This window comes from Pelodiscus sinensis, chromosome 7, assembly GCF_049634645.1.
Source record: "Pelodiscus sinensis isolate JC-2024 chromosome 7, ASM4963464v1, whole genome shotgun sequence".
NCBI classification, from domain to species: domain Eukaryota; kingdom Metazoa; phylum Chordata; order Testudines; family Trionychidae; genus Pelodiscus; species Pelodiscus sinensis.
The window spans coordinates 73,163,868-73,189,048 of record NC_134717.1 but is presented as its reverse complement, the minus strand read 5'-3'; the positions used below and the strand labels follow the sequence as shown (position 1 = coordinate 73,189,048).

Sequence of the window (25,181 nt, the reverse complement as noted above, 5' to 3'; positions counted from 1 at the left end):
TCCCAGTATAGCTCCAGCCTAACGTCTCGGTCGCTGGAGCCTCCCAGGCCCCTTCAGTGCTGCCAGGGCCTCAATAGGCAGTGGGAGTGAGTGAGGAAGCCCAACCGGCCCTGGCCTTCTCCTCTTTGTCACCAGATGAAGTGATCGTGGCTTCTTTCCCGGAAGTACCACAAGAGGACGCGAAGGCGCACTAGGACCTTCTCAGGAGGGTGGCCAATGGCTAAGTAGCAGTTCGGCAGAAAAGGACCTGGGGATTGCAGTGAATGAGAAGCTAGATATGAGTCCAGAGAGGCTATAAGGCTCTGAGGGTATGTCTACACTAGCTTGTTAATTCAAGCTAGGTAGGCAAATCAGGCAACCGGATTTAAATATCCCGGGCTTTATTTGCATGTTCCCGTCTTGCCGCCATTTTTAAATCCCCCTTATTTCGAACGAACTACCCGTGGCTACACAAGGCAGTTTAAAGTTAATCTGAACTAAGTCTTTAGTTCGGATTAACTGTTACTCCTCGAATCCCAGGCTTCATTTGCAACTCCGGTTGCCTGATTTGCCTACTTAGCTCGAATTAACGAGCTAGTGTCGGCATACCCTGAGAGTTTTACAATGTGCATGACATCGTGCTGGAAGCCCATCACCTCCCAGGAGTTTGAAACATGATAGTAGATTGTCTCATCAGAGAGTTTGCCTCTCACCATGAGTGGGCTCTCTACCCCAAGACGGCTGTCTCTCTCTTCCACGACTGGGGATCTCCCTTAGTGGACCTCTTCACAATGAGAAACACCATGACGTGCAGCCAGTTCTGCTCCCAGTTTTCCCTCGAGAGGGGCAGCTAAGGCCAGACCTGCTCTCCCAAGACTAGGAACACTTGCTTTATCCCAACCTCAGCTCGCTTCACCTGACAGCGTGGTTCATCTGTGGTTGAACCCCCAGGAGCTAGTGTGTTCAGGTGATGTCCAGAAGGTTCTCTTCAAGAGTCAAAAGCCTTCAACGCAGTCCATCTATGCCACCCAATGGATTCATTTCTCCATATCGGTGCAGCAGCGTGGGGTTGTCCCAGCTGAAGCTTCCTTTCAGGAAATCCTGGACTACTTGCTACACCTGAAGCAACAAAGCCTTGCTTTGACCACAGTTAAGGTCTACCTGGTGGCCATTTTCACATTTCATCCACCCACAGAAGGTTGTTTGGTGTTCGCCCATGATGTTATCTCTCAGTTCCTGAGGGGCCTGGAATGCCTCTACCCTCAGGTCAGAGTCCCTGTTCTGCAATGGGACCTGGACCTGGTCTTGGTGCAGCTCATGGACCCTCTGTTCAAGCCACTGGCCACGTGCCCATTGTCACTGCTTTCCTTCAAGGTAGCCTTCCTGATTGCCATCACTTTGGCTAGACGAGTGTTGAAGCTCCAAGCACTGACGCTGGAACTGCCTTATACTCGGTTCTTCAAGAATAAGGTACAGCTGCCGCCTCATCTGTCCTTTTTCCCTAAGATGGTTTCTGCCTTCCACATGCACCAGGATATTTTTCTGTCAGTCTTATACGCCAAGCCTCATACGAACAACGAGGAAAGGAATCAGGAGCTGACCTTTTATCCTTTTGCAGCTCCACACAGCTGTTCGTGGCCTATGCGGAATGTGGGAGGGGTTCCCCTGTTTCCTCCCAGCGACTGTCCAAATGGCTTACTTCCTGCATTTGCATGTGCTATGCGTTCGCAGAGGCCCAGACACTGGAGTTGATTAAGACTCTGAAGCAAAGGGAAGTTTTATTATTAAAGAGGGAACAGGAGCGGGTTCTATGTGTCCTTCGAGTTCTTATCACTTTAAATACTCGTCGATGTGATGTCTAGCACACCAGCTCTTTATAAGCTAAAAGATGAATAATCCTAATAAATATCATTTATAGATCTGATTACAACCACTTAACACAAAAAAAATTGAATTGCATTTGCAAAACTACTGGCACAGAAAGGAAGACTGGATTGAAGCTGAGCTGCAAATCAGACCCCTATTGTCAGCTTACTTAGTCAAAAGGCTATAAGGCTTCCTAACAAAATCTGTGAGTGCATTTTATAATGCACAGATTCATGCAAAATATCTATGAAAATTAAATGTCTGCAATGGATTAATGACCTCATCTTTCATCTGAATGCACTTGGGCTTGCATCGTAGGTCAAAAACAAATATTAATATGATGGTTTCATAGCAATCTTTATCTGAAAACATTAAACAATTTTCCATGTCTGGTAATGACAGTCAGTGTTCAGCAGAGCTCTAGGTTGCCAGAAAAGGGGGTTGTTGAACTGGCTGCACAGAGTGGGAGAAACTGGCACAGCCCCCTGCTCTATAACACTTGGGCGATTCTAGTATCATGAAGACCTCACTTTTGTGTGTCCTGAAATTCATTCCAAACATGTGGCTAAGCTGTGTGCTTATTTGGACACTCAGGAGAGATTCAAATGTCACCCTAGCTGATTAGCATAGTGCCCACAGTTAGGCTTTTTGTTTCTACTGGTGGTGTGCATTCACACATGTCATGCTACACATAAAACATTTATTCCACACATGGATGGAAAAACATCTACACATGGATGGAAAAGATTAGAAGAAACCATCTATTTATAAGTGGCCACTTATAACATCATTCAGTATTATGGATAGAGTGTAAAAAAAAAGAGAAACATCAGATATGTAGATGAAAATAATATGTTGAAGAAGAGACAATATAGCTTTTTTAAAGATAAACGGTGCCTCCCTAATCTGTTAGAATTATTTGAGGATGTCCATAAATGTGCACAAGGATGATCCAGTGGATACTGTGTACTTGGACTTTCAAAAAGTCCTTCACCAAAGGTTCTTAATCAAAAGAGGGAGAAGAGGGAAGATCCTCTCACGGATCACTAATAGTACATCTACACTGCAATGCCATTTTGGGATACCAGAGTATCCCGAAGTAGCTATCCCATGTCTTAACAGCAAGCCCAGGCTTGCTATTCTAATGTCCCTATAAACCTAATTCTACGAGGAGTAAAGGACGTTTCAGAATAGTGCTTTATTTCGAAATTTGGCTCTGTGTAGACAGCGCCAAATGACAAAATAAATAATTTCAAAATGGCATCGAAATAAGATACATAGTTTGCATAGCTCAAACTGTGTTTCTTGTTTCGAGTTATGGTGCAGTGTAGAAACACCCTAGGGCTATGTGTACACTGGTGGCTTCTTGCGCAAGAACATCTTGCAAGAGTTCTTGTGCAAGAAGTCTTGCGCAAGAAAACATCCACACTGCCATGTGCAAGCTGTGCTTTTGCACAAGAGCCCCCATGGCAGTGTGGATGCTCTCTTGTGCAAGAAAGATCTGATGGCCATTTTAGCCATAAGGCTCTCTTGCACAAGAAATCCCTGCCGAGCGTCCACACTGCCCTCTTGCGCAAGAGCTCCTGCGCAAGAGGGCTTACACGGGATAAAAAAGAGCGTTACTCTTGCGCAAGGTGCCATCTCTTACCACGCTGTACTGTAAATTTCCTTGCGCAAGAGCAGGCGGGCAGTGTGGACGCTCTGCGGATTCTTGCTCAAGAACGGCTGTACTTGCACAAGAAGCCACTAGTGTAGACATAGCCTAATTGATTAAAAAAGAATAAACAAAGGGTAGGAATAAATGGTCCATTGTCACAGCCCCCTGCCCAAAGCAGGACCAATCCCAACTAAACCATCCCAGCCAGGGCTTTGTCAAGACAAGACTTAAAAACCTCTAGGGATGGTGATTCTACCACCTCCCTAGGTAACCCATTCCAGTGCTTCACCACCCTCCTAGGGAAATAGTTTTTCCTAATATCCAACCTAGACCTCCCCCACTGTAACTTGAGACCATTGCTCCTTGTTCTGCCATCCGTCACTACTGAGAACAGCCTCTTTCCAGGCTCTTTGGAACCCCCCTTTGGGAAGTTAAACGCTGCTATCAAATCCCCTTCCTCCCTTCTCTTCTTCAAACTAAATAAACCCAAATCCCTCAGCTTCTCCTCGTAGGTCATGTGCTCCAGGCCTCTAATCATTTTGGTTGCCCTCTACTGGACCCTCCTCAATGCATTCACATCCCTTCTATAGTGGGGGGCCCAGAACTGGACCCAATACTCCAGATGTGGCCTCACCAGAACCGAATAAAGGGGAATAATGACATCTCTGGATCTGCTGGCAATGGTCCTCTTAATGCAACCTAGTATATCATTAGCCTTCTTGGCTACAAGGGCACACTGTTGACTCATATCCAGCTTCTCATCCACTATAATCCCCAGCTCCTTTTCTGCCGAACTGCTACTCATCCCAGTCGGTCCCCAGCCTGTAACGATGGTGGGATTCTTCCATCTCAAGTGCAGGACTCTACACTTGTCCTTGTTGAACCTCCTCAGATTTCTTTTGGCCCAATCCTATAATCTGTCTAGGTCACTCTGGACCCTATCCCTGCCCTCCAGCATATCTATCTCTCCCCCTAGCTTAGTGTCAGCTACAAACTTGCTGAGGGTGCAATTCATCCCCTCATCCGGGTCATTAATAAAGATGTTGAGCAAAACTAGTGCTATAACCGATCCTTGGGGCACTCCACCTGACACCAGTTGCCAACCAGACATCAAGCCACTGATCCCTATCCATTGCGCCCGACAATCTAGCCAGCTTTCTATCCACCTTACTGTTCATATATCCAATCCATACTTTCTTAACTTGTTAGGAAGATTATTGCGGGAGACTGTATCAAAAGCTTTGCTAATGTCAAGGTATATCACATCCACTGACTTTCCCATGTCAACAGAGCCAGTTACCTCATCATAGAAGCTAATCAGATTGGTCAGACATGACTTGCCCTTGGTAAATCCACATTGACTATTCCCGATCAGTTTCCCCTCTTCCAAGTGTTTCAAAATGGATTCCTTGAGGATCCCCATCATGATTTTTCTGGGGACTGAGGTAAGACTGACTGGTCTGTAGTTCCCTGGATCACCCTGCCCTTTTTTATGTCCTTCTTCCCTTTCCCTAGCATATGATTAATCATACTATTAAACAATAATATAATACCATTTACTTAAGTATTTTTGGATATTTTCTACATTTTCAAATGAATTCATGTAAATTATATCAGAACAGAAAGTGCACAGTGATCACTTTATATTTTATTACAAATATTTTTACTGTACAAAACAAATAGTATTTTTATTTCCTCATTACAAATACTGTAGTGCAATTTCTTTACCATGAAAGTTGAACTTATAAACTTAGAATTATGTACAAAAAAACCCTCTGTATTCAAAAACAAAACAATGTAAAACTTTAGTGTCTACAAGTCTTTTCATATTTAAACCACCATTCCAGAAGACATGAATCCATGCTGATGACAGGTACTGCTCAACAATGGACCAACACATGTTCATTTCAGCATCTGAGTCAGATGCCACCAGCAAAAGGTTGATTTTCTTTTATGGTAGTTCTGTAGTTTCTGTATCTTTTAAGACTTCTGAAAGGACTCTTCCAATTAGACTTTTGGAAAGCAAGTCAGGTTCTTAAATTTTGGGTCTAGTACCGTAGCTATTTCAGAAATGTCACATTGGTACTACTGTGTTTTGTCAAATCTGCAGTGAATGTGTTCTCATCAATGCTGTTACATGAATGCTATGGCAGAATGTGGGTAAAATAAAGAAGAAGACACAAAGTACCCTCCTCTTCCCGCCAAAGGAGTTCAGTCACAAATTTAATTAACATTTTTTTCCATCAAGTGTCATCAGCATTGAAGTATGTCCCCTGGAATGTTGGCCAAAGCATTTAAGGGCATATGAATGTTTAGCATATAAGGCATGTAAATATGTTGCAATTGTTACAAAAATGCCATGCAAATACATATTCTCACTCTCAGGTGACAGGTCTGAGACATCTGCTGAACAAGAAGACTGAGTGGAATTGTAGAGTTTTACATTGTTTTGTTTTTCTGAGTGCAGTTATGTAACAAAAAAAATCTACCTTTGTAAGTTGCACTTTTATGATAAAGAGATTTCACAGAAGTACTTGTATGAGGTGAACTGAGAAATTCTATTTCTTTTATTATTTTTACAGTGCAAATATTTGCTGAAAATAATATAATATGATCAGTGTATACTTTGTATTCTATGTTGTAACTGAAATCAACATATTTGAAACTGTAAAAAATATTCAAAATATTTAATAAATTTCAGTTGATATTCTATTTTTAACATGGTTATTAAAACTGAGACTAATCATGATTAATGAAGCCCCATGTTTGCTGGATGTCCCTATATCTCAGAAGCTGGAACTGGAAAATTCGATGATAACTGTCCTATTCTGTTCATCCCTTCTGAATCATCAGCTAGTTCCAGAAGCCAAAATATTTAACTGGATGGACCACTGGTCTGCCCTTCTTTTCCTTGCCAGTCTCTGAACCCCTTCCTGTTGGCAAGATGGGCCTCAGGTAAAACATCCCTGGAATTGGTCCTGCCTAGAGCAGGGGGCTGGACTTGATGACCTTCTGAGGTCTCTTCCAGCTCTATGATTCTATGATCCCCTGTCACGTCCAGGTAGTCAGCCTCACCCTCAGCAGAGTGTTAGGCTTGTGGTCTTTCCCTGGGATAGGGAGCCCAGCCTTTCCTTGTGAAACTACTCACTCCCCAGCTATCTCTTAGTAGCAGCTTGCATGTGCATTTGTATAGACAGGAACCATCTTGTTACCCATGCATTTCTATGTCCCAGTGCATCCACTACATGGGCATGGTCTGTGACAAGAGTGAGTTTCCATCCGAATAGATAATAGCATAGGCTCTGCATTACCCACCTTACTGCGAAGCATTCTTTCTCTATCACCGTGTGGTTTTGTTCTTACTAAGATGCAGGACTGGATGTTCTTCTTCCCCTACCATTTGTGACAATACGCACCTAACCTGACCACGGAGTCATCGGTTTGTAACATAAATTCCCTCTTGAAGTTGGGAAGTTAGCACTGGGTCACTGCAGAGGGCCGTCTTCAGACCTATGAAAGTTTTTTCTGCTGCAGTAGTTCATTTTTACTACATCTGGCCATGGCTTTTGTCAGATCTGTCAGAGGGTATGCCCTGGAAGCAAAGCGGGGAATAAATCTCTGATATTTCCAAACAGGAATACCTTCACCTATTTCTTCTGGACAGGTCGGGGATGATTTTGTATTGCCTCTACTTTGTTCAATTGGGGCTTCACTTCATCTCTTCCCACAATATAGTTTCAACAGCGGCTGAACCTTGAGCCTGGGACAGAACAGCTGGGCTGCCAGGTAGGTCCCTGCAGGACCAACCCGGCAGCACCCCAGCTGCTCTACCCCAGGGTCCACAACAAAAGCCTGGTCTGCTGGGGGGAGCGCACTAGCTGCGCCCCCCCCCCAGCAGACCAGGGACACCAGGAGCAAAGCCGCAGCGGCGGCGGCGTCCCGCGCCTCTGAGGCTTTGCCAGAGCAAAGCCTCAGAGGCGCGGGACCCCTCCGCCTCCCTGGCTTTGCTCCCGGTGTCCCTGGTCTGCTGGAGATGGTCCCCAGCAGACCAGGGACACCCGGAGCAAAGCCGAGGAGGCGTGGGACCCCTTCGCCTCCCCGGCTTTGCTCCAGGTGTCCCTGGTCTGCTGGAGACAGTCCCCAGCAGACCAGGGGTACTCGGAGCAGCTTTTCTTGCCCCGGAGGTCGAGGTGGCAGGACCGCTGTGCTCTGGGCGGTCCCGCTGCCTGCGAGCCCCGGGGCGAGAAAGCCCTGCTCTTAAGTGCGGATCCAATGTAAGTCGGATCCAACGTAAGTCGGATCCGCGTAACTCGGGGACTGCCTGTAATCCGAAAGAGAGGACAGTGTATAGGTAGAGTCCTTCCAGTGTTGAAAAGGACATCTTCTCTTTGGCTTCCTTGGCCAGATGGTTTGCCAGTATTCCTTGGTCAGGTCATGAGTGGATAGAAACCAGGCTTTCCCCAATCAGTGAATGAATCAATCAATCTTCTCGTGGCATCAAACTTGGACACCATGTTTAATTTTGGAAGTCATTCCAAAACCGCAGGCTGCAATTGGGCGTAGGTGCCAGGACAACTACAGGGCTGAATACAGGACTCCTCAATAACATTTTCCTAACCTCAATCTGGACTTCCTCTCATTTTGCCTCCAGGATCCAGTAGGGCTTAGCATTGACCTTCATTCCTGGATCTATAAGAATATACTAGTAAACTTGGGTAGTTTGACCTGGCTTCACCAAGAACACATCACAATTCATGGACATTAAGTCCATTAATGGCTATTAGGCAGGATGGGTAGGAATGGTGTCCCTCGCCTCTGTCAAAGGCTGGAAATGGATGACAGGAGAGGGATCACATGATGATTCCCTGTTCTGTTCACTCCCACTGGGGCATCTGGTATTGGCCACTGTTGAAAGACAGAATATTGGGTTATATGGACCTTTGGTCTGACCCAGTATGGCCGTTCTTATGTTCTGTTCAATCATATTGATAACTTCCGCTTGTTGTTCAGGGGTCAACTTAGGGGATATTCCCACCTGCCTCGAATCATTTTCTTCTTGGGAAGGCACCCCCAGAGCGACCAATTGTGCTTCCTGACAGGGTTTCAACAGACTGATGTGACAGATCTTCTCTGTCTTACTGCAATCAGGTTATTGGACCTTATAGTTGACTTCTCCAATAACTTCCATTACTTCATAAGGCCCCTGCCATCTGGGACCTCAGTGCTTTGCTGTCCTGGTACTTCCATTCATAGAACCTTTGGATCGTTATGGTTGTTGTCACCCCAGATCTCAGCCTTCATCTAGGAGTAATCAGTAGCCACTTCCTCTGGCATATTCAAATAGGCCTTCTGGGTTTCCCTACAAAGGAAAGGAGCAAGAACACTGGCCCACTGATCTTGAGACCAAGCCTCCCGAAGGGCTGTCTTTTCGAAGGCAAGAAGATATGCGTCCACAGTGTCCTCCGCTGTCATCTTTTGTAGATAACTATTGGGCTGTATAGGCCATGTCCCATCTTGGCAGTGCATCTGAGCAGCCAGGGCTTCCTTTCTTGCTGTAGCTGTACTGACTCCTACTGGGCAGCCACATGGACCTTGGTAGCTTCCTGCTGTGCTGCAGTGGCCTGTATCAGCGCCTTTATTCTCTCTTCCATTCTTTATTAATAGTATTATTATTTAAGAGGGGGTGATTTAACCTGCCTTGGGAGGGTTCGCTGTGAAGCCTCGTGGCTGATCCCATTTTTGACACCACATGTGTCACCCATTTCTTTTCCTTGCAAGTCTCTGTTCTCTTTCCCCTTAGCAAGAGGGGCCTCAGGTATAGTATCCTCTATCTGTCGCATCCGGGCAGTCAGCCTCCCCCTCAGCAGAGGGTTAGACTTGTGGTCTTCCCCTGGGATAGGGAGCCCAGTCTCTCCTTCTGAAGCTGCTCGCTCCCCTGCTGACTCTGGCTTATTAGCAGCTTGTGTGTGTGTTTGCCTCTCTCTTACTCTCTCTCCTCCTCTCCACCCAACAGGAGGAACTTAAAAAAGATCTCAGACAGGCCTGAAGTGGAATCAGCTGACCATAATTGGTACATGGTAGCTCTGTCTCAGCTGATCCTGATTGACCCATTTCTATTTAACACAGGAGTGGGCTTGTACCCTTCTACAGCTGCCTTTTCCCATTCTATTGCACCCCTCTGGCCTGACTTTGCCATCACACTTATGCCAGTGTAAAAGATGTTGTGCTGGAAGTGTGAGCAGTAGTAAGACCACTGACTCTGCAGGCCTGGTCAGTTAACTCCAGGTGTTCAACTGCCCCATTCATGAGGCATAAGAGAGCAGTCGATAAAGCCGTTTCCTGTTGACTCGCACGCTGTGCCAACGATCAGCTGAGCCAGCACAGCGTGGTGGCCATTTTTATTTTAATGAAGCCAGGGGTATTTAAATCCCCGCTTTATTGACTATGTCAGGTAGCCTATTTTACATGCTTCTGTTGGCAGAGGCATGTAATCTAGAAGTACCCCATGATCACAGTTGGCAAATATCTGCAACACTAAAAAAATTCTGTTAAAAGAAACCTTTTCTTTCTTACCTTAAGCTGATAATACCTATGTAAACTTTGTTTGAAATGTAATCATGCAAATGTCATGATCAGGGCTCGACAATTAATGTAATCTACTCACCCGTGGCAAGTAGATTACAAGCTGGCGCAGCCGTGCAGCACTGTGCCGAACCGCGCGGCTGGTGAGCAGGACTCGCAGTGGCTTGGCAAGCCCTGGTCTTGATCTAGGTCTTTTGTGCCAGTATTCAAAAGCAGTCTAAAATCTTGTAACACACCTGAAATTTTGGTACCACCCCATACAGCCTGCCCCAGCCCATGAGAGAGCCCTATGTCTGCGCTGTACTGACACAGACAGCATTTGACTCTTGTAGCCTGCAGCCCAGATGGAAGCAAGTTAAGACAAACAAACTCCCCTCTATCCCCACCTCTCTGCACAGACATCAACACCCACCCACTCACCCACCCCTTCTTTCCCCCACCTATCACCATGCAATCTGCTACCCCCAGCCCCAGCCCAGGAAGCTAGAGGAGAGTGCTGGGTTTCCTCACAGGAAGCTGCAGGCAAACCCAGCTCCTGTAATCAGACCTCTATAATCAAACCTCTCCTCTACCAGACACCCAGCTGGGAGACTGCATGCTCCAAGCCTCTCTCCCTTCTGGCCCCCTCTGGCCCTCTCCCGTCCCAGCTACTTTCTCCCTCCCCTCCTCCTCATGTCCCCTTCTCTACTAGTGCACTTGTTGACTGGAGCAGGAACCTTCTGCTGCTGAGGGAGTGCCCCTCTCCAGTCAGGAAGCTCTCGATGAACAGCCATAAGGCTCTTGGCAGGGCTCATTAAGAAGCTGCGCCACTGCCCTATCGTACAGTTTACAGGGAACTTAGGTAATGGGGCATCATGCTTATTCCTCTGAGGACAGAATATGGGCAGTATGTTTTGTTATACGTTGTATGGATTCTTTTGGGACAACTTCAGTGAACTCTATGAATGGGATTTCCAAAATTGTTCAGTGTTGACCTAACTCTACTCCCACTGAGGTCAATAGTGCAGATTTAGGCCAAAGCAAAGCATCTTTCAAATCCCACCCTTTATGATGGGTTATTTTATTAGGCATTATGATGGGGCTCTGTTTATGTTAATGTATACTTTTTTAGCAGTTTATGGTCTGAAAGTTGTGACTTGCTAACACTATCTTTTCTGGTTAAAAACAAATAATATATATAAGCAGGATTTAAACAAAGTTTCCCAGATACATTCGTAGCCTGCATAAGACCCTTTTTGCCCAGAATTTGCAGAAGTCGTTCCCACACTGATTTACCTACCAGCTGTGTAATTCAGCAAAAGCAGCTTTGATTTTCTTCACTGAATTATCTACTTCCTCTTTGATCATCATGCGGTATCTAGTTAAAGAAACTGTGCAACGTTGCAAATCTTTCACAGATTTTTCAATGTTTGGACCTAAAACAAAACAAAAAAAGAGTACAAAAGTGAGCAACCTGAATGCTGTCCAATCTGGCGTGAAAAAATAAAGTATTTCAAAGGTTTGAGTAAAATTCAGGTCCTGCTTAAGGTGCTGTGAGTTTTTTCCATTGACCTAAATATGGTGCTTCCACTACTAAGAATATTAGACAAAATTCATCCTATTCCAGCCTCAGGATCAAAGTTATGACAAACGTTAGTTTTAGACCCTACACAGTCTTAAATTCCCAAATGACTCTTTGTGAATAAGCATGTCCAACAGAATATGGATAATCCTGCCCATGTTAGTTATGCGGATTCTGATTCTGCCCTCGCTCATATTGGAGTAACTTCAGTGAAATTGCCCTTGATTTATAGATCAGAAGCAGATCCACTAAATCTATGAAACCCCCCCCAGTCAGAAAGATGAAAAGAGTAAAAAAAACCCACACAAGGGTCTTCAGTAAAAAGCAATCATCTCAGATATCTTATTCCATGCGTTGCTTCTCCTCCTCATGTGAGCTCTTGACTCAGTCTTCTTGTGATGCATTGCAAATCTGATCAGCTCACCATACACAGACTGATGAATTGTAATCAGAAAAGACATCCACTTTACCTCTTTTCTTCATTGAATCGTCTGGTTTCTTTTCAAGATGGGCTGCAGGAATGGATGATTTATTAGTGGATGTTTTTAACTTTGGTCTGCCTTCATTACACTGAGGTTGAACTGATGACTTTTGGTTTAAATCTACAGATATTCTTTTGTGCTCCAGGTTTTTTTCTGTAAGAGAACAACAAATAGTAAATAAAGAAGTTACTAGGATTCTTTAAACAATGAAAAGTCCTGTGTCACCTTTAAGACTAAAAGATTTTATTGGGCATGTGTGTTTGTGGGTAAAAACCCTTTTGCCAGATGCATCTGATGAAGTGGATTTAACCTACAAAAGCTTATGCCCACTAGAATCCATTAGTCTTTAAGGTGTCCCAGAACTTCTCATTGTTTTTTCAGATACAGACTAACACAGCTCCCCACTCTGAGACCTGTCACTGTGCAAGACACTGAATTTACCAGTATGAAGTGGAAATCCATCAACTTCATGAAGAAACCTACACAGATAAGATTAATTGTTATTGGATTAGAATGTTTCTACATTGATAAAATGAAGTTTGTTTCACCAGTGAATAGCGTACAGAAAATCTAAGACTGATCGAACATCATTACTACAGCTCTATGATTAAGCAGATTTGATGTTCCACCAGTCTAAAAATTATAGATTTTACTTTTCTGTGATAGAATGGTATAAATATCTTATTCCATAAACTAAGCACTCAATTAACTGTAATCTTTCATCAAATATCAAAGGCTTGAATAAATCTGAATAAGGCTGGAATAACACGGGAGAAACAGCCCCAAAAGTTTGAAGTATGAAGGTGTGGTATGGAGAGTGCAGTGTTTATTTGTTTACAGGCGATTAGAGGGTATAAAGGATAAAGAATTGAACATACAGAAAAATAACCAACCTAGGAAAAATTGTATGTGTCTGTAGCAGCAAGAAAAATCAGCATTCAGAGTCATAATTATGCAGAATATAAATGCAAATGTTCACTTTCTCAGTTCAGGAGTGGGAGCTAAAAATTTCAGGATTATCTTTAATCTTCTGCAAGTCACATAGCCTCTCTGAGTCTCAATTATTGAAATTCACATAGCTTGCACTTTTAAAAAACCCTGTTTCTTATACCAAATAATTCTATTCTTGATGATTAAATAATACTTAATACAGTAAAACTCCATTGGTCGGGCATCCAATGCTCCGGCACTCCTGATGGTCCGGCACCATCGGGGACCCGGAAGTGCTTTGGCAGCCAGACTATTGGAGCTACTCTGCGCCTGGCTTCCCTGATTCAGCCGCTGACCAGCAGCTGAATTGGGAAGCCGGGGGCAGAGCAGCTGGGGAGCTGCTGGGTTGGTCCCGTTGCGCTGCCCCTCGGGGCTGCAGGACCAACCCAGCAGCACCCCAGCTGCTCTTGGGGATGCCAGCAGGAAAGAAAAAACCAGGCAGCAACAGGAAATAAACAATAAAAAATAAAGCAAATTCAGTATAATATTGAGTTAATCAAAAACTACTAAAAATAAAAAGCAGCATTTTTCTTTCAACCATTAAAGTTTCAAGTCAATTTTCAGTTGTACACCTTTGAAAGAACAACCATAATACAGTATTTTGTTCAGAGTTATGAACCTCTGTTCCTGAGGTTTTACTTAAGATTCCTACTAGCCTAGTCCAGACCTAGCCTAGTAAACAGTCTCTAAACATGCTGCAACAAGATGTTGAAGTTCAATTGAGGAAATTCAGCAAAATTAAAGTAATTGGGGAAATTACATCAAATCACTACAGAACAGTGCCAGCTCAGGAACACGACCAACAAAGATTAGGGACCTGTGACTCTCACTAACATTGAAAAATCAATGACTTGAGTAAAAACTGCTAAATTGTTTTGTGACATTTGGAGTAAATTTTTTGTGACATTATGTATTTCATAAGGGCTTAGAACACTAATCATAGACTCCTCAGGCTGGAAGAGACAACAGGAGGTCAACGAGTCCAACCCCCTGCACAAAGCAGGACCAACCATAACTAAATCATCCCAGCCAGGGCTTTGTTAAGCCGAGACTTAAAAACCTCTAGGGATGGAGAATCTACCACCTCCCTAGGTAACCCATTCCGGTGCTTCACCATCCACCTAGTGAAATAGTTTTTCCTAATATCCAACCTAAACCTCTCCCATTGCAGCTTGAGACCATTGCTCCTCATTCTGTAATCTGTCACTACTGTGAACAGCCTCTCTCCATCCTCTTTGGAACCTCCTTTCAGGAAGTTGAAAGCAGCTATCAAATCCCCCCTCACTCTTCTGCAGACTAAATAAGCCCAAATCCCTTAGCCTTTCCTCATAAATCATGTTCTCCAGCCCCCAATCATTTTTGTTGCCCTCTACTGGACTTTCACCAGTGTGTTCACATCCTTTCTGTAATGGGGATTGGACACAGTACTCCAGATGTGGTCTTATCAATGCCAAATAAAGGCGAATAATCACCTCTCTAGGTCTGCTGGCAATGATCCTCTTAATGCAACCTAATGTTCCATGAGCCTTCTTGGATACAAGGGCACATTGTTGACTCATATCCAGTTTCTCATCCACTGTAATCTCCAGGTTCTTTTCTGCCAAATTGCTGCTTAGCCAGTTGGCCCCCACCCTGTAACAATGCTTGTTATTCTTCCATCCCAAGTGCAGTTCTCTGCACATGTCCTGGTTAAACCTCATCAGATTTCTTTTAGCCTAATCCTCCAATTTGTCTAGGTCACTCTGAACTCTATCCCTTCCTTCCAGTGTATCTATCTCTCCCCCCCTAGCTTAGTGTCATCTGCAAACTTGCTGAGGGTGCAATCCATCCCCTCATTCAGGTCATTAGTAAAGATGTTGAACAAAACCGGCCGTAAAACCGATCCTTGGGGCACTCCACTTAATACCAGTTGTCAACCAGGCATCAAACGACTGATCACTACCCATCGGGTCTGACAATCTAGCCAGCTTTCTATCCACCTAACAGTCCATTTATCCAATCCATACTTCCTTAACTTGATGGCAAGGATACTGTGGGAGACTGTATCAAAAGCTTTGCCAAAGTCAAGGTATATCACATCCACTGACTTCCCCATATCATGAGAACCAGGGCCTGGAAGCTTACGTTAGCTGTCTGAAGAAAGTCTCATCTACCTCATCTACCTGATCTTGAGGTCTGTAGCAGACACCAACCACAACATCACCTCTGTTGCTCCTGCCTCTAAACTTAACCCAAAGAGGCTTTCTTCCTTTATATATACTAGAGCTCTGAGCAATCATACTGCTCTCTTACATACAATGCAACACCTTCTCCCCTGCCTGTTCTTCCTGAACAGTTTATACCCTTCCATGACAGTGCTCCAGTCATGTGAGCCATCCCACATGACTGTTATTCCAATCACCTCATAGCTCTTTGACTGTGCCAGGACTTCTAATTCTTCTTGCTTGTTTCCCAGGCTTTGTGCATTCATGTACAGACACCTTAGATAACGAGCTAACTACCCTACCTTCTCTGTATGAATCAGGGGTCCTCCTCTGTTGCACCTTCCTCCCTGTGTTAGTTCCCAGTATCCCACTTCCTCACTTACCTCAGGGCTTAGGTCACCATCCCCTGATGAACGTAGTTTAAAGCCCTCCTCACTAGGTTTGCAAGCCTTCTCACAAAGATGCTTTTCCCTTTATTCGTTAGGTGAATCCCATCTGTTCCTAGCAGTCCTTGTGCCCGGAACAGCATCCCATGGTCGAAGAAACCAAATCCCTCTCTCCAATATCACCTGTGCAACCACACATTCACTTCCACAATTTGACAATCCCTACACCTGGATCTTTTCCTTTAATAGGGAGGATGTACGAGAACACCACTTGTGCCTCAAACTCCTTGATCCTTTTTCTCAGAGCAATATAATCTGCAGTGTCCCGCTCAAGGTCATTCTTCGCAGTATCATTAGTTCCTACATGGAGAAGTTTGAAGGGGTAGGAGTCCGAAGGTTTGATCAGTCTCAGAAGGCTCTCAGTGTTCCAGGTAAGCAGCACACTTCTTGAGAATCCCAGTCTAGATGGCAGATGGATGACTCTGTCCCTCTTAAGAGGGAGTCTCCGACCACCAGCATCCATCTCCTTCTCTTGGGAGTGGTGGTTGTGGAACCCCCATTCCTAGGACTATGCATCCCATGTCTTCTGGTCTCCTTCTGATCCCTTCCCTCAAACATCTCTGCCAAAGCATTCTCCACCATTGTACCTGTGCAGAGAGCCTGAAAGTGGTCACTTACCACTATCGGGATTGGGGATACCCGAGTATTCCTTCTTCTCCTGGAGGCCACATGCTGCCAATTTTCTTCCCTGTTCTGTACTGCCCTCAGTGGTTCTTTAGCATGCCGTGCCTGCAGTATTAAATGTTGCCTTCTATCCAGCAAGTCATCTTCTCTGATGGAATGTAGGGTTGATACTTGGGCCTCTAGTCCTTTAACCTTTGCTTCCAATATGGAGACCAGCTTGCACTCAGTACAGACAAAATTACTTCTATCTTCTGGGAGGAATACAAACATGGCACAAGCTGTGCAGGTCACAACAGCTGGTTTTTCACTATCCATTTTCCCTTCCTTCTGAGCAACTCCTCAGATGTTGTTTTTATTGCACTAATAGTCTAGTCTAAGAAGTGATCTTTGGTGTATTGATGGTTAAGTGTTTATCAGACCTGCAAGTAATGGAACCTGCTCACAGAAACTCACTGAGTCCCCAGCTGAGCCACAGACCACAAAAATGGGTGTTTTATCTTTTTTATAACACCTTGACATTCAAAACCTTAAAAAATGCCTTGACAGAATCACATGCAAAGGAAAAGCCCTTAAGATCTAAACAGGTAGTTGGGGAAGTTGGCACAATTTGTCCTTCTGGTCTTCGAAACCCCTTTGTGTGTTGAGGATTTCATTGCTCAAGGAACTGAGTCAGAGAAGGGAGGCAGGGAAATTAAAGCTGCAGCCTCATCCACCACATGCTGAGGGGAGTGTAAAGAACTGTAAAGCAGAGGCCAATGTTCTCACTAGATCATAAGCATCTGATGGTTGCATAAGGGAATCCCCTTCCATTTCCACAAGTCCTGCCTAGACCCATGTCTTTGACAGGACAATTCAGAGGAAACTCCATGAATAAGAACTGGCAGAGTATTCTAGTACCTATGTTAGTAAACCTATCTAGGCACATTGGCCTCTGGCCTAAAAGATGATCTACCAAGTCACACCAGGTTTGTCATTGCCTAATTTCATTCATTCAAATTATATTTATTGGGCTTGAACAGCTGAAAATACATTTAAAAGGCCTCTAGTCTGGAAGGGTATGTCTACACTACCACCCTAGTTCGAACTAGGGTGGTTAATGTAGGCAACCAAAGTTGCAAATGAAGCCCGGGATTTAAATATCCTGGGCTTCATTTGCATCTTACCGGGCGCCGCCATTTGTAAAGCCCCGGTAGTTCGGACTCTGTGCCCGCGGCTACACGCGGCACGGAGTAGGTAGTTCGGATTAGGCACTCTAATCCGAACTACCATTACTCCTTGTGGAACGAGGTGTACCGGTAGTTCGGATTAGAGAGCCTAATCTGAACTACCTGCTCCGTGCCGCGTGCACGGAGTCCGAACTACCGGGGCTTTACAAATGGCAGCGCCCGGTAAGATGCAAATGAAGCCCAGGATATTTAAATCCCGGGCTTCATTTGCAACTTTGGTTGCCTACATTAACCACCCTAGTTCGAACTAGGGTGGTAGTGTAGACATACCCAAACTGATCCTTGGCCCCGGGTTCAAGAGATCAAATAAATTTACTGCTAGAGCAGAGCTCAGAACTGATAGTGCTAATAAATGTCCAATGAAAAAGGATTACAAGAACATTGGGGGGGGGGGGGGGGAGAGGAGGAGGAGGAGGAGGAGGAGGAGAAGAAGAAGAAGAAGACGGCAACAACAGACAAAACAGAGATGATTATAATACAAAGAGAACATTTGGAACCAAAATGCTCAGAAATGCTTGACTAAATTCCAAACTCTTTTCCAGGTCTTCAATACATGCCATTCATCTTGATCAAAAGCCACAAGCAGCTGACCTCTAAGGGATCTTACTCAGTATTTTGCTGTGTACAATTACATAGAATCATAGAACCATAGGACTGGAAGGGACCTCAAGAGGTCATCGAGTCCAGCCCCCCGCCCTCAAGGCAGGACCAAGCTCCGTCTACACCATCCCTGACAGATGTCTATCTAACCTGTTCTTAAATATCTCCAGAGAGATATATATTTCCTCATATTAAAGTTGAAAGGGAACTCAAGGAGAAATTCTTTCCACCACCATTTCAGAACATTGCAAAGAAGATATTTTCCTAGATTTCAATGTTGCTGTGACAGAGTCAAATTAAGCAAGTATTTGCTTCTGCTGTAGAAAATTTGCAATTATACTTTTTTTATTAAATAATTAATATTATTTGGATATGGTTATTACTGCCATTTGTATTAACATGCAAAATTACAGTAGAATTTTGAAATCAATATAATTAATTGCAGTTACCAGATAGAAAGACCAAGAAATCACAAGTTTTTATTTTATACATATAAAATTTTGTTTGTATCATTGGAAAGAGATGGAAAAAAACACCTACCTCCCAGTCACACACATGGGCTACGTCTAGACTGGCCCCTTCTCCGGAAGAGGCATGCAAAGCAGGCAAGTCAGAATAGGGAAATCCGCGGGGGATTTAAATATCCCCTGCGGGATTTAAATGAACATGGCCGCCGCTTTTTTTCCAGCTTGGGGAAAAGCCGGAAAAGAGCGTCTAGACTGGCGCGATCCTCCGGAATAAAGCCCTTGCAAGTAGGAATAAGAGATCCTCCGGAAAAGGGCTTTATTCCGGAGGATCGCGCCAGTCTAAACGCTCTTTTCCGGCTTTTCCCCAAGCCGGAAAAAAAGCGGCGGCCATGTTTATTTAAATCCCGCGGGGGAAATTTAAATCCCCCGCGGATTTCCCTATTCTGACTTGCCTGCTTTGCATGCCTCTTCCGGAGAAGGGGCCAGTCTAGACGTAGCCACGATGTCCCAAATAATCTAGACACTCTTCTCCAAGCACACAGCTACCTTGCACACGCATAAACCATTTTTTAAATTTAATGGAAACATAAGTCCCACTTGTCTATTTGTATTTAGGTACCTCACCAGCTTTGAAATTTCCAGCCTTAATCACACCTCCAAGTCACTTATTGAAGCTGCTTGACATATTTGTAGCCATTACAAGACTTTACAGAGAAAATAATACTACATGAATATTTATAGACAGCAGAATAAATGATAACTATACTCTGACATGGAAATTTGGAACTTCTTAATCACAATGTGATTTGAGAGCCATTGCTGAAACATAAGAACGTGCATCTCTTTTTCAAGGCATAGTTCCTTTTCGATAAGTAGTTATACTCAGCTATTCTGTTTGATGGCAATTCGTATCTAGTTGGCCAGAGGTTGGCATCACCACCCTAGCACAGAATCAATTTCAGGTCAGCTCCTGGGTGCGCATGTGGCCTTTGGTGTCTGTAGATGGCCGCACTCCTCCATCTAGTGCAGAGATCATGGACATTGGAGGCATCCCCCCAAACCTCAATCAGGTCCATGATCTCTGCACTAGACCAGGAAGGCACCCACCTTCTCCGACCCGTGACAGGCTCCTGGGAGCTTGGGGACTGGGCCCGGGGAGCAGTGGAGGGCTGGCTGGCACTGGCTGCCTGGCTCATGGTTTGGCCACTGGGTCAGGAGCAGCGACTGCTGGCTCTGGGCTGGCAGGCTTGCAGCTGGCACAGGCACTGTGGCCAGAGTCTACCCTTTTAAGGGCTTCGGTTCTGGGGGAGAGGAGAGGAGTTTTCCTGGTTTGGCCCAGATTGGCCACCAGGGCACACTGGGAAGGGCTGGAGGCCCCCTATTTCAAAATAAGCGTCTACACAGCGTTTATTTCGAATTAGCTATTTCGAATTTGGCGTTATTCCTCGTAGAATGTGGTTCACCAAATTCGACATAAGCGCTCCGCTATTTTGAATTTATTTCGAAATAGCTGTTTGGCTGTGTAGACACTAGGAAAGTTATTTCTAAATAAAGGCTGTTATTTCAAAATCACTTTGCTGTGTAGACGTACCCTAAGTAGCAAGTTTGCAATCATGAACAAAGTGATTTCAAGGAAAGCGCCTTTAATGCACTGCCACTTTCATGTATTTATCAAGAATAACAACAGAGGGATTGATCTAGGCCCTTCAGAAGTTTTGAAGTGCTAGGAGTTCAAAAACGTATAAACAAGAACAATTTAAAATAAACCTGAACTTTATGTAAGAATACTTGAAGGCCAAGTCAAAGCAGGCTTTCACTGAATATTCTCCTCAAAAGGATGAGGTTTGTTTTCACTGACTTTACAAAAACAAACCTCATTTCAAAAGAGTCCCAGGGAGGGACACTGCAGCTTTCATCACAGTCTCCAGGAGTTCCAGACTCAACATGAAAATCCTGGTTGAATAGCATGTCATCAGAGGAGCTGCCAGATTGAATCTCCCAGCAGTCGGGACAGGGCAGGGCTGGCTTTAGGAAGTGTGGGGCCTGATTCGCGGGGGTGGGGCCTCAAATGCACCGTGTGCCTAGGGCTCAGGGCCCCGCGCATGCGCTGCGTGCCCAGGAATGGGGCCCTATTAGGTGCAGGGGCCCCCTCTTAGGTGCAGGGCCTGATTCGGGGGAATCGGCCTAAAGCCAGCCCTGGGCCAGGGGATGGTCTCAAAGAAGTCACTGGGAGTTTTTTAGCTGTTCATCTAGATAGACTACAGTATGTAAATAAAAGCAGATGGGGCTGTGACTAAACAATAAGGGAATTGTAACATTTCATGAATCCTTAAAACCAGAGTCACTTTGGGCAGTTTTATGGGGCCTTGTCACTGCTTCTCTCATACACTCATCTTCCCGGACATTTAGGTCTTGATCTTGCAAAAAGAATTGTTTCCAGGTGGGGCCCTCCTGCTTGGTTCTCCTGGCAAGATTAGGTCCTATTTTGTCCAAACACAGCTGTCTGCTTGATTTTTTTTAAATTAAAGTTTACAGCACTTCAGTAAAGGTGCCAAATTCTTTTTGCACATTGACTTGGCTCTGGCATGGCTGTAAAGGTGCCTTCTACTAACCTGTAATTTCTGGATGTGTTTGTACCACCTCCTCGAATCCACAGCTTTTGTCCTCCTGAGAAATGACTTCTGGTTTTTCATTGGCAGAGTCAATGGAAGAGTTATCCTTGTCACATCCATTCAAATGGCAGCCATATATCTCTTGGGGTTCTAGTGAAACCTTTTCAGTTCTATCATTCTTTTCTCTAGGATCTTTATTGCCTTGATGCTGTTTAGATTTGCTTCTTTTCCTTTTATTGTTCTAAATTGAGAAATATTGCCAGGACAGAAACATTACTGGGCATAAATCAGATTGACTCAAAATATGAGCAATAAATTGTTCATTCTTTTCAGTTCTGAAAAATGTTTCACAAACTGCAATGATTATAATTATATTTACAGGCCATTAAGTATATGTGAAACGTGATAGTTACAATGTATGGCATATTTACAGACCATATTGTGATACTAGCCAATTAGCCCGTCATAAGACGGGATTTTCAAGTCTCTCCACCACATCGGTCTTCTCTCCTGAGCCTCTGGTCTCTTGCTCCGTCTCTCACTCTCTCTCTCTCTCTCCTCCTCCTCCTGCCTCCCCCTCTCTCTCAGCTCTCCTCTGCCTTCTGCCTCTCTCTCCGTCTCTCTCTTTCTCTTCACCCCCTCCTGCCTCTCACTCTGTCTCCACTTTCCTCTGTCTCCATCAGGGATGCATACTTGTCCAGGCCCCGCCCCCGGGCATGTATGTCATTGCCCCACCCCTCTTCGCCTTCTGCCGTGGCACTTGGCTGACTTCTGCCCCATCAACCGGGCTGCAGTGCAGGAGCAAGCGGTGCAAACGGCTTCTCTCTCTATCATCTCCTCCTACTGCCTCACCCTCTCTCTCTCTCAGCTCTCGTCCGCCTCCTGCCTCTCTGTCTCTCTCTCTTTCTCTTCTCCCCCTCCTGCCTCTCACTCTGTGTTTCTCTCCTCCTCCTCCTGCTGCGTCTCTCTCACTCTCTCTTGCTGTCCTCCGCCTCCTCCGTTGTCCTCTCTGTCTCCTCTGTGTCCACTTTCCTCCTTTCAAATCCAGTGCCCTTTCCTGACGTCAGAGATGCATGCTTGTCCAGGCCCCGCCCCCTGGCTGTTCCCTCTGGGCAGTGCTGTTGCCTCCCGCCATGGTGCTTGACTGACTTTTAAGAGCTTGGTTCCCATGTGTGTACCCGGTTGACCTGGTAGCCCTACCTGAACAGCAATATAGAGAGATAACACCAAAAGAGATGAATTATCAAGTAAGCTGCACATTTACTTTGAAGCTTTCTGAATGCAAATGTGGATCAAAATAATTTATCATGTTAGCAAATTAGCACAAGATTCAGCAACAATTTGTTGCTATACTCTATTACAGAATGTTGATTAATGGTATTAATATTTTAACTCATAAGAGTGAGGCCTTACCTTCTTTTTCCCTGTCATATTCCATTCTTTTAGTACCTGAACTGCACTACCTACAGTGGGAAAAGAAAAATGCTTCAGCAAGTGTTCAACTGTGCTAAAGAACAACTGTTCTCAAAAATGATTCCTAATCTCCTAAGTAGGAGACATATATTAAGTTTCCTTTTTTTTTTTTTGCAAGTGTTTCAAATGTGGGAGAAACAATTTATCTGCTTTATTTACATTTTTATATTCCTCAATGTTATATTTATTTGATTTACAGTTCATGTATAGTTTTTATTATTTGCATCTACCGGTCTCCCTATCTTATAATTAGTGGTTTTTCATCATTCTATTTTGGATATTGGAAAACTTTTCTTAATAATTCTCTAAATAAGACACACTTATGGTAGGAAAACAAGACACAAAGTTGTATAGAATAAGTATATCTATACAACATATCTATAATCTTCTATGGGTACTTTGAAAATCTCTTATGCTTCACATTAGACTATGAAGATGTAAGCTGCTTAACATATATGCTCTTTGTGGCCTTGAATCAGAAAAGCTCTTAAACAGGTGTCTAATTTTAAGTACCTACTTAAGTCCCATTGAAACCATATGCTTAAGTGCTTTGCTCATGTGTTTTAAATTTAGTATTAATTTAGGATAAAGGTAAAGCCTGGTATATTATGAGCAGTACTTACCTCTCTGAGACAGCCTAGTTAGTCTTTGGCGGAGGATTATTTAAAAAGAAAAATATTTACAACTTAACATTTTACTCCCATATCTCTTGTAAAATAGCTGTCATATTCAGAAGACGTGATGGTGAAATAAGAAGGCTTTATTGGCACTTTTTAAGGATGATCTAATTCACTCATCAAAAACATGATCATCCAATTAAACTTTTATAACACACCACATAATTATGTATTTTCTAGGCATACTCTGGACACCCTTTAAATAGGCCTTTCAGACGACTGCTATAGATCTGTTGGAAAAATGTTGATGCATGTGTTTACAGTTTTTGTATTCATCATTTGCTTTCTATATTTTTTATAATTATTTCAGACATTTATTCTAAAACAGAAATATATAGCTATATCCCTACATCTATAAATATGTACTTTTAAAACAACATGTATATAACGTGAGTTACACAGTGGAATACTCAAAATGTCTCTCGTTTATATTGAAATCAGGCTATACAGCCCACCCAGTAGGAGCTGTTTGTTTTTTAATATGCCTAAGCCTTTTGAGACCAGTAAACATGCAGTAACTTTTAAAGCAATCCTAACACCCCGCAGTTTGACAGGATTTCCAACTGGTGTGCCAAACATAATAAAATATTGGTTTTTTTTACAAACCAAAGGACTTCAATGAGAACTCAAAATTACCAATGTTACATTTTTACAAGGAGAATTATTTAATACAAATGACTTTTCATTTGTCATTAGAGATAGGAGTAAAATTTGAAACTGGCTTCAGATATAGAATGCACCAAGGTTTCATTGAAGACTTGATTCAACACATTATAAAGGTAAAGGCTATTTGTAAAATTCAAATCTATGTTTCAACTTCAATACATAAACACACACCAAGTTTAGGGGTTCTGGGTATTTGCTTTAGAACCATCCTTGCTTTTTATCATTAATAATAATCTTCTGATATATTCACTTTTATGTTTTCATTCACTTTATATTTAGAGACATTGTAGCTTTTAAAATCACACATTTGATCTTCTCTATTGGTCATTGTTTAGAAGCCATCTCTGAAAGGCTGAACGGGATATGAAAAACAGAATTTTATCTACAGATTGCAGTAACACCAAAGGATCCTGTGTATTTGCACAGAGCCCAACTGTACAAATACACAGTAACAGACAGTTACAGCTGCAACCTATTTATCCATCTCACTTATTTATATGTTCCCTCCAATATCATAGTATCAGAGCACCTCACAATTTTTAATGTATTTATCCTCACAACAGCACTGGGAGGTATGGAAGTGATACTACCCCCATTTCAGAGGTGGGGAACTGAGGCCCAGAGATACTAATTGCCTTGAACATCATCATACAGGAAGTCTGTGGTGGAGTGTGGAACTGATAATGGCACTCCAGAGTCACAAATTGGTGCCCTAACTACTGCACCATCCTTTCTCTCTAAGATGAGACAAATGAATGTAGCAAACAAGAAAGGTGAGGAGAGAAAGGGAAATGTATGTAATATACATGGTCAGTGTGAGCATAAATTAATCCTTCAAAAACAAGTTAAAATATAAATAAGGAATAGGGTTGCCAGGTGTCTGGTACTGACCAGGACAGTCTGGTATTTTTGCCTCCTGTCCGGTAAAATAATTCAGAAAATACCGGGCACCTAAAATGTTCGGTATTTTCTGATTTTCTGAGCATGTGTAGTGAAACTGAGCATGCTCAGTATGAGCTGCTGTTGCCCTCACTCTGCCGCTACACCGGCAGCCTGTTGAGAGAGGCAG

At 43.7% G+C, this 25,181-nt stretch overlaps 1 protein-coding gene across 5 annotated transcripts in view; it reads right to left on the bottom strand.

Annotated features, from left to right (window-relative positions):
* SPATS2L (spermatogenesis associated serine rich 2 like) overlaps window positions 1-25,181 on the bottom strand; it is an 87,292-nt gene that overhangs the window by 19,911 nt on the left and 42,200 nt on the right. For all 5 annotated transcript variants that reach the window (XM_075934277.1, XM_075934279.1, XM_075934278.1 and 2 more), the window contains 4 exons: window positions 22,710-22,759; window positions 21,297-21,537; window positions 12,116-12,280; window positions 11,364-11,499 (listed from right to left, as the gene is read on the bottom strand). In XM_075934277.1, coding sequence (XP_075790392.1) covers window positions 11,364-11,499; window positions 12,116-12,280; window positions 21,297-21,537; window positions 22,710-22,759 — 592 coding nt within the window. The remainder of the gene's footprint in view (window positions 1-11,363; window positions 11,500-12,115; window positions 12,281-21,296; window positions 21,538-22,709; window positions 22,760-25,181) is intronic.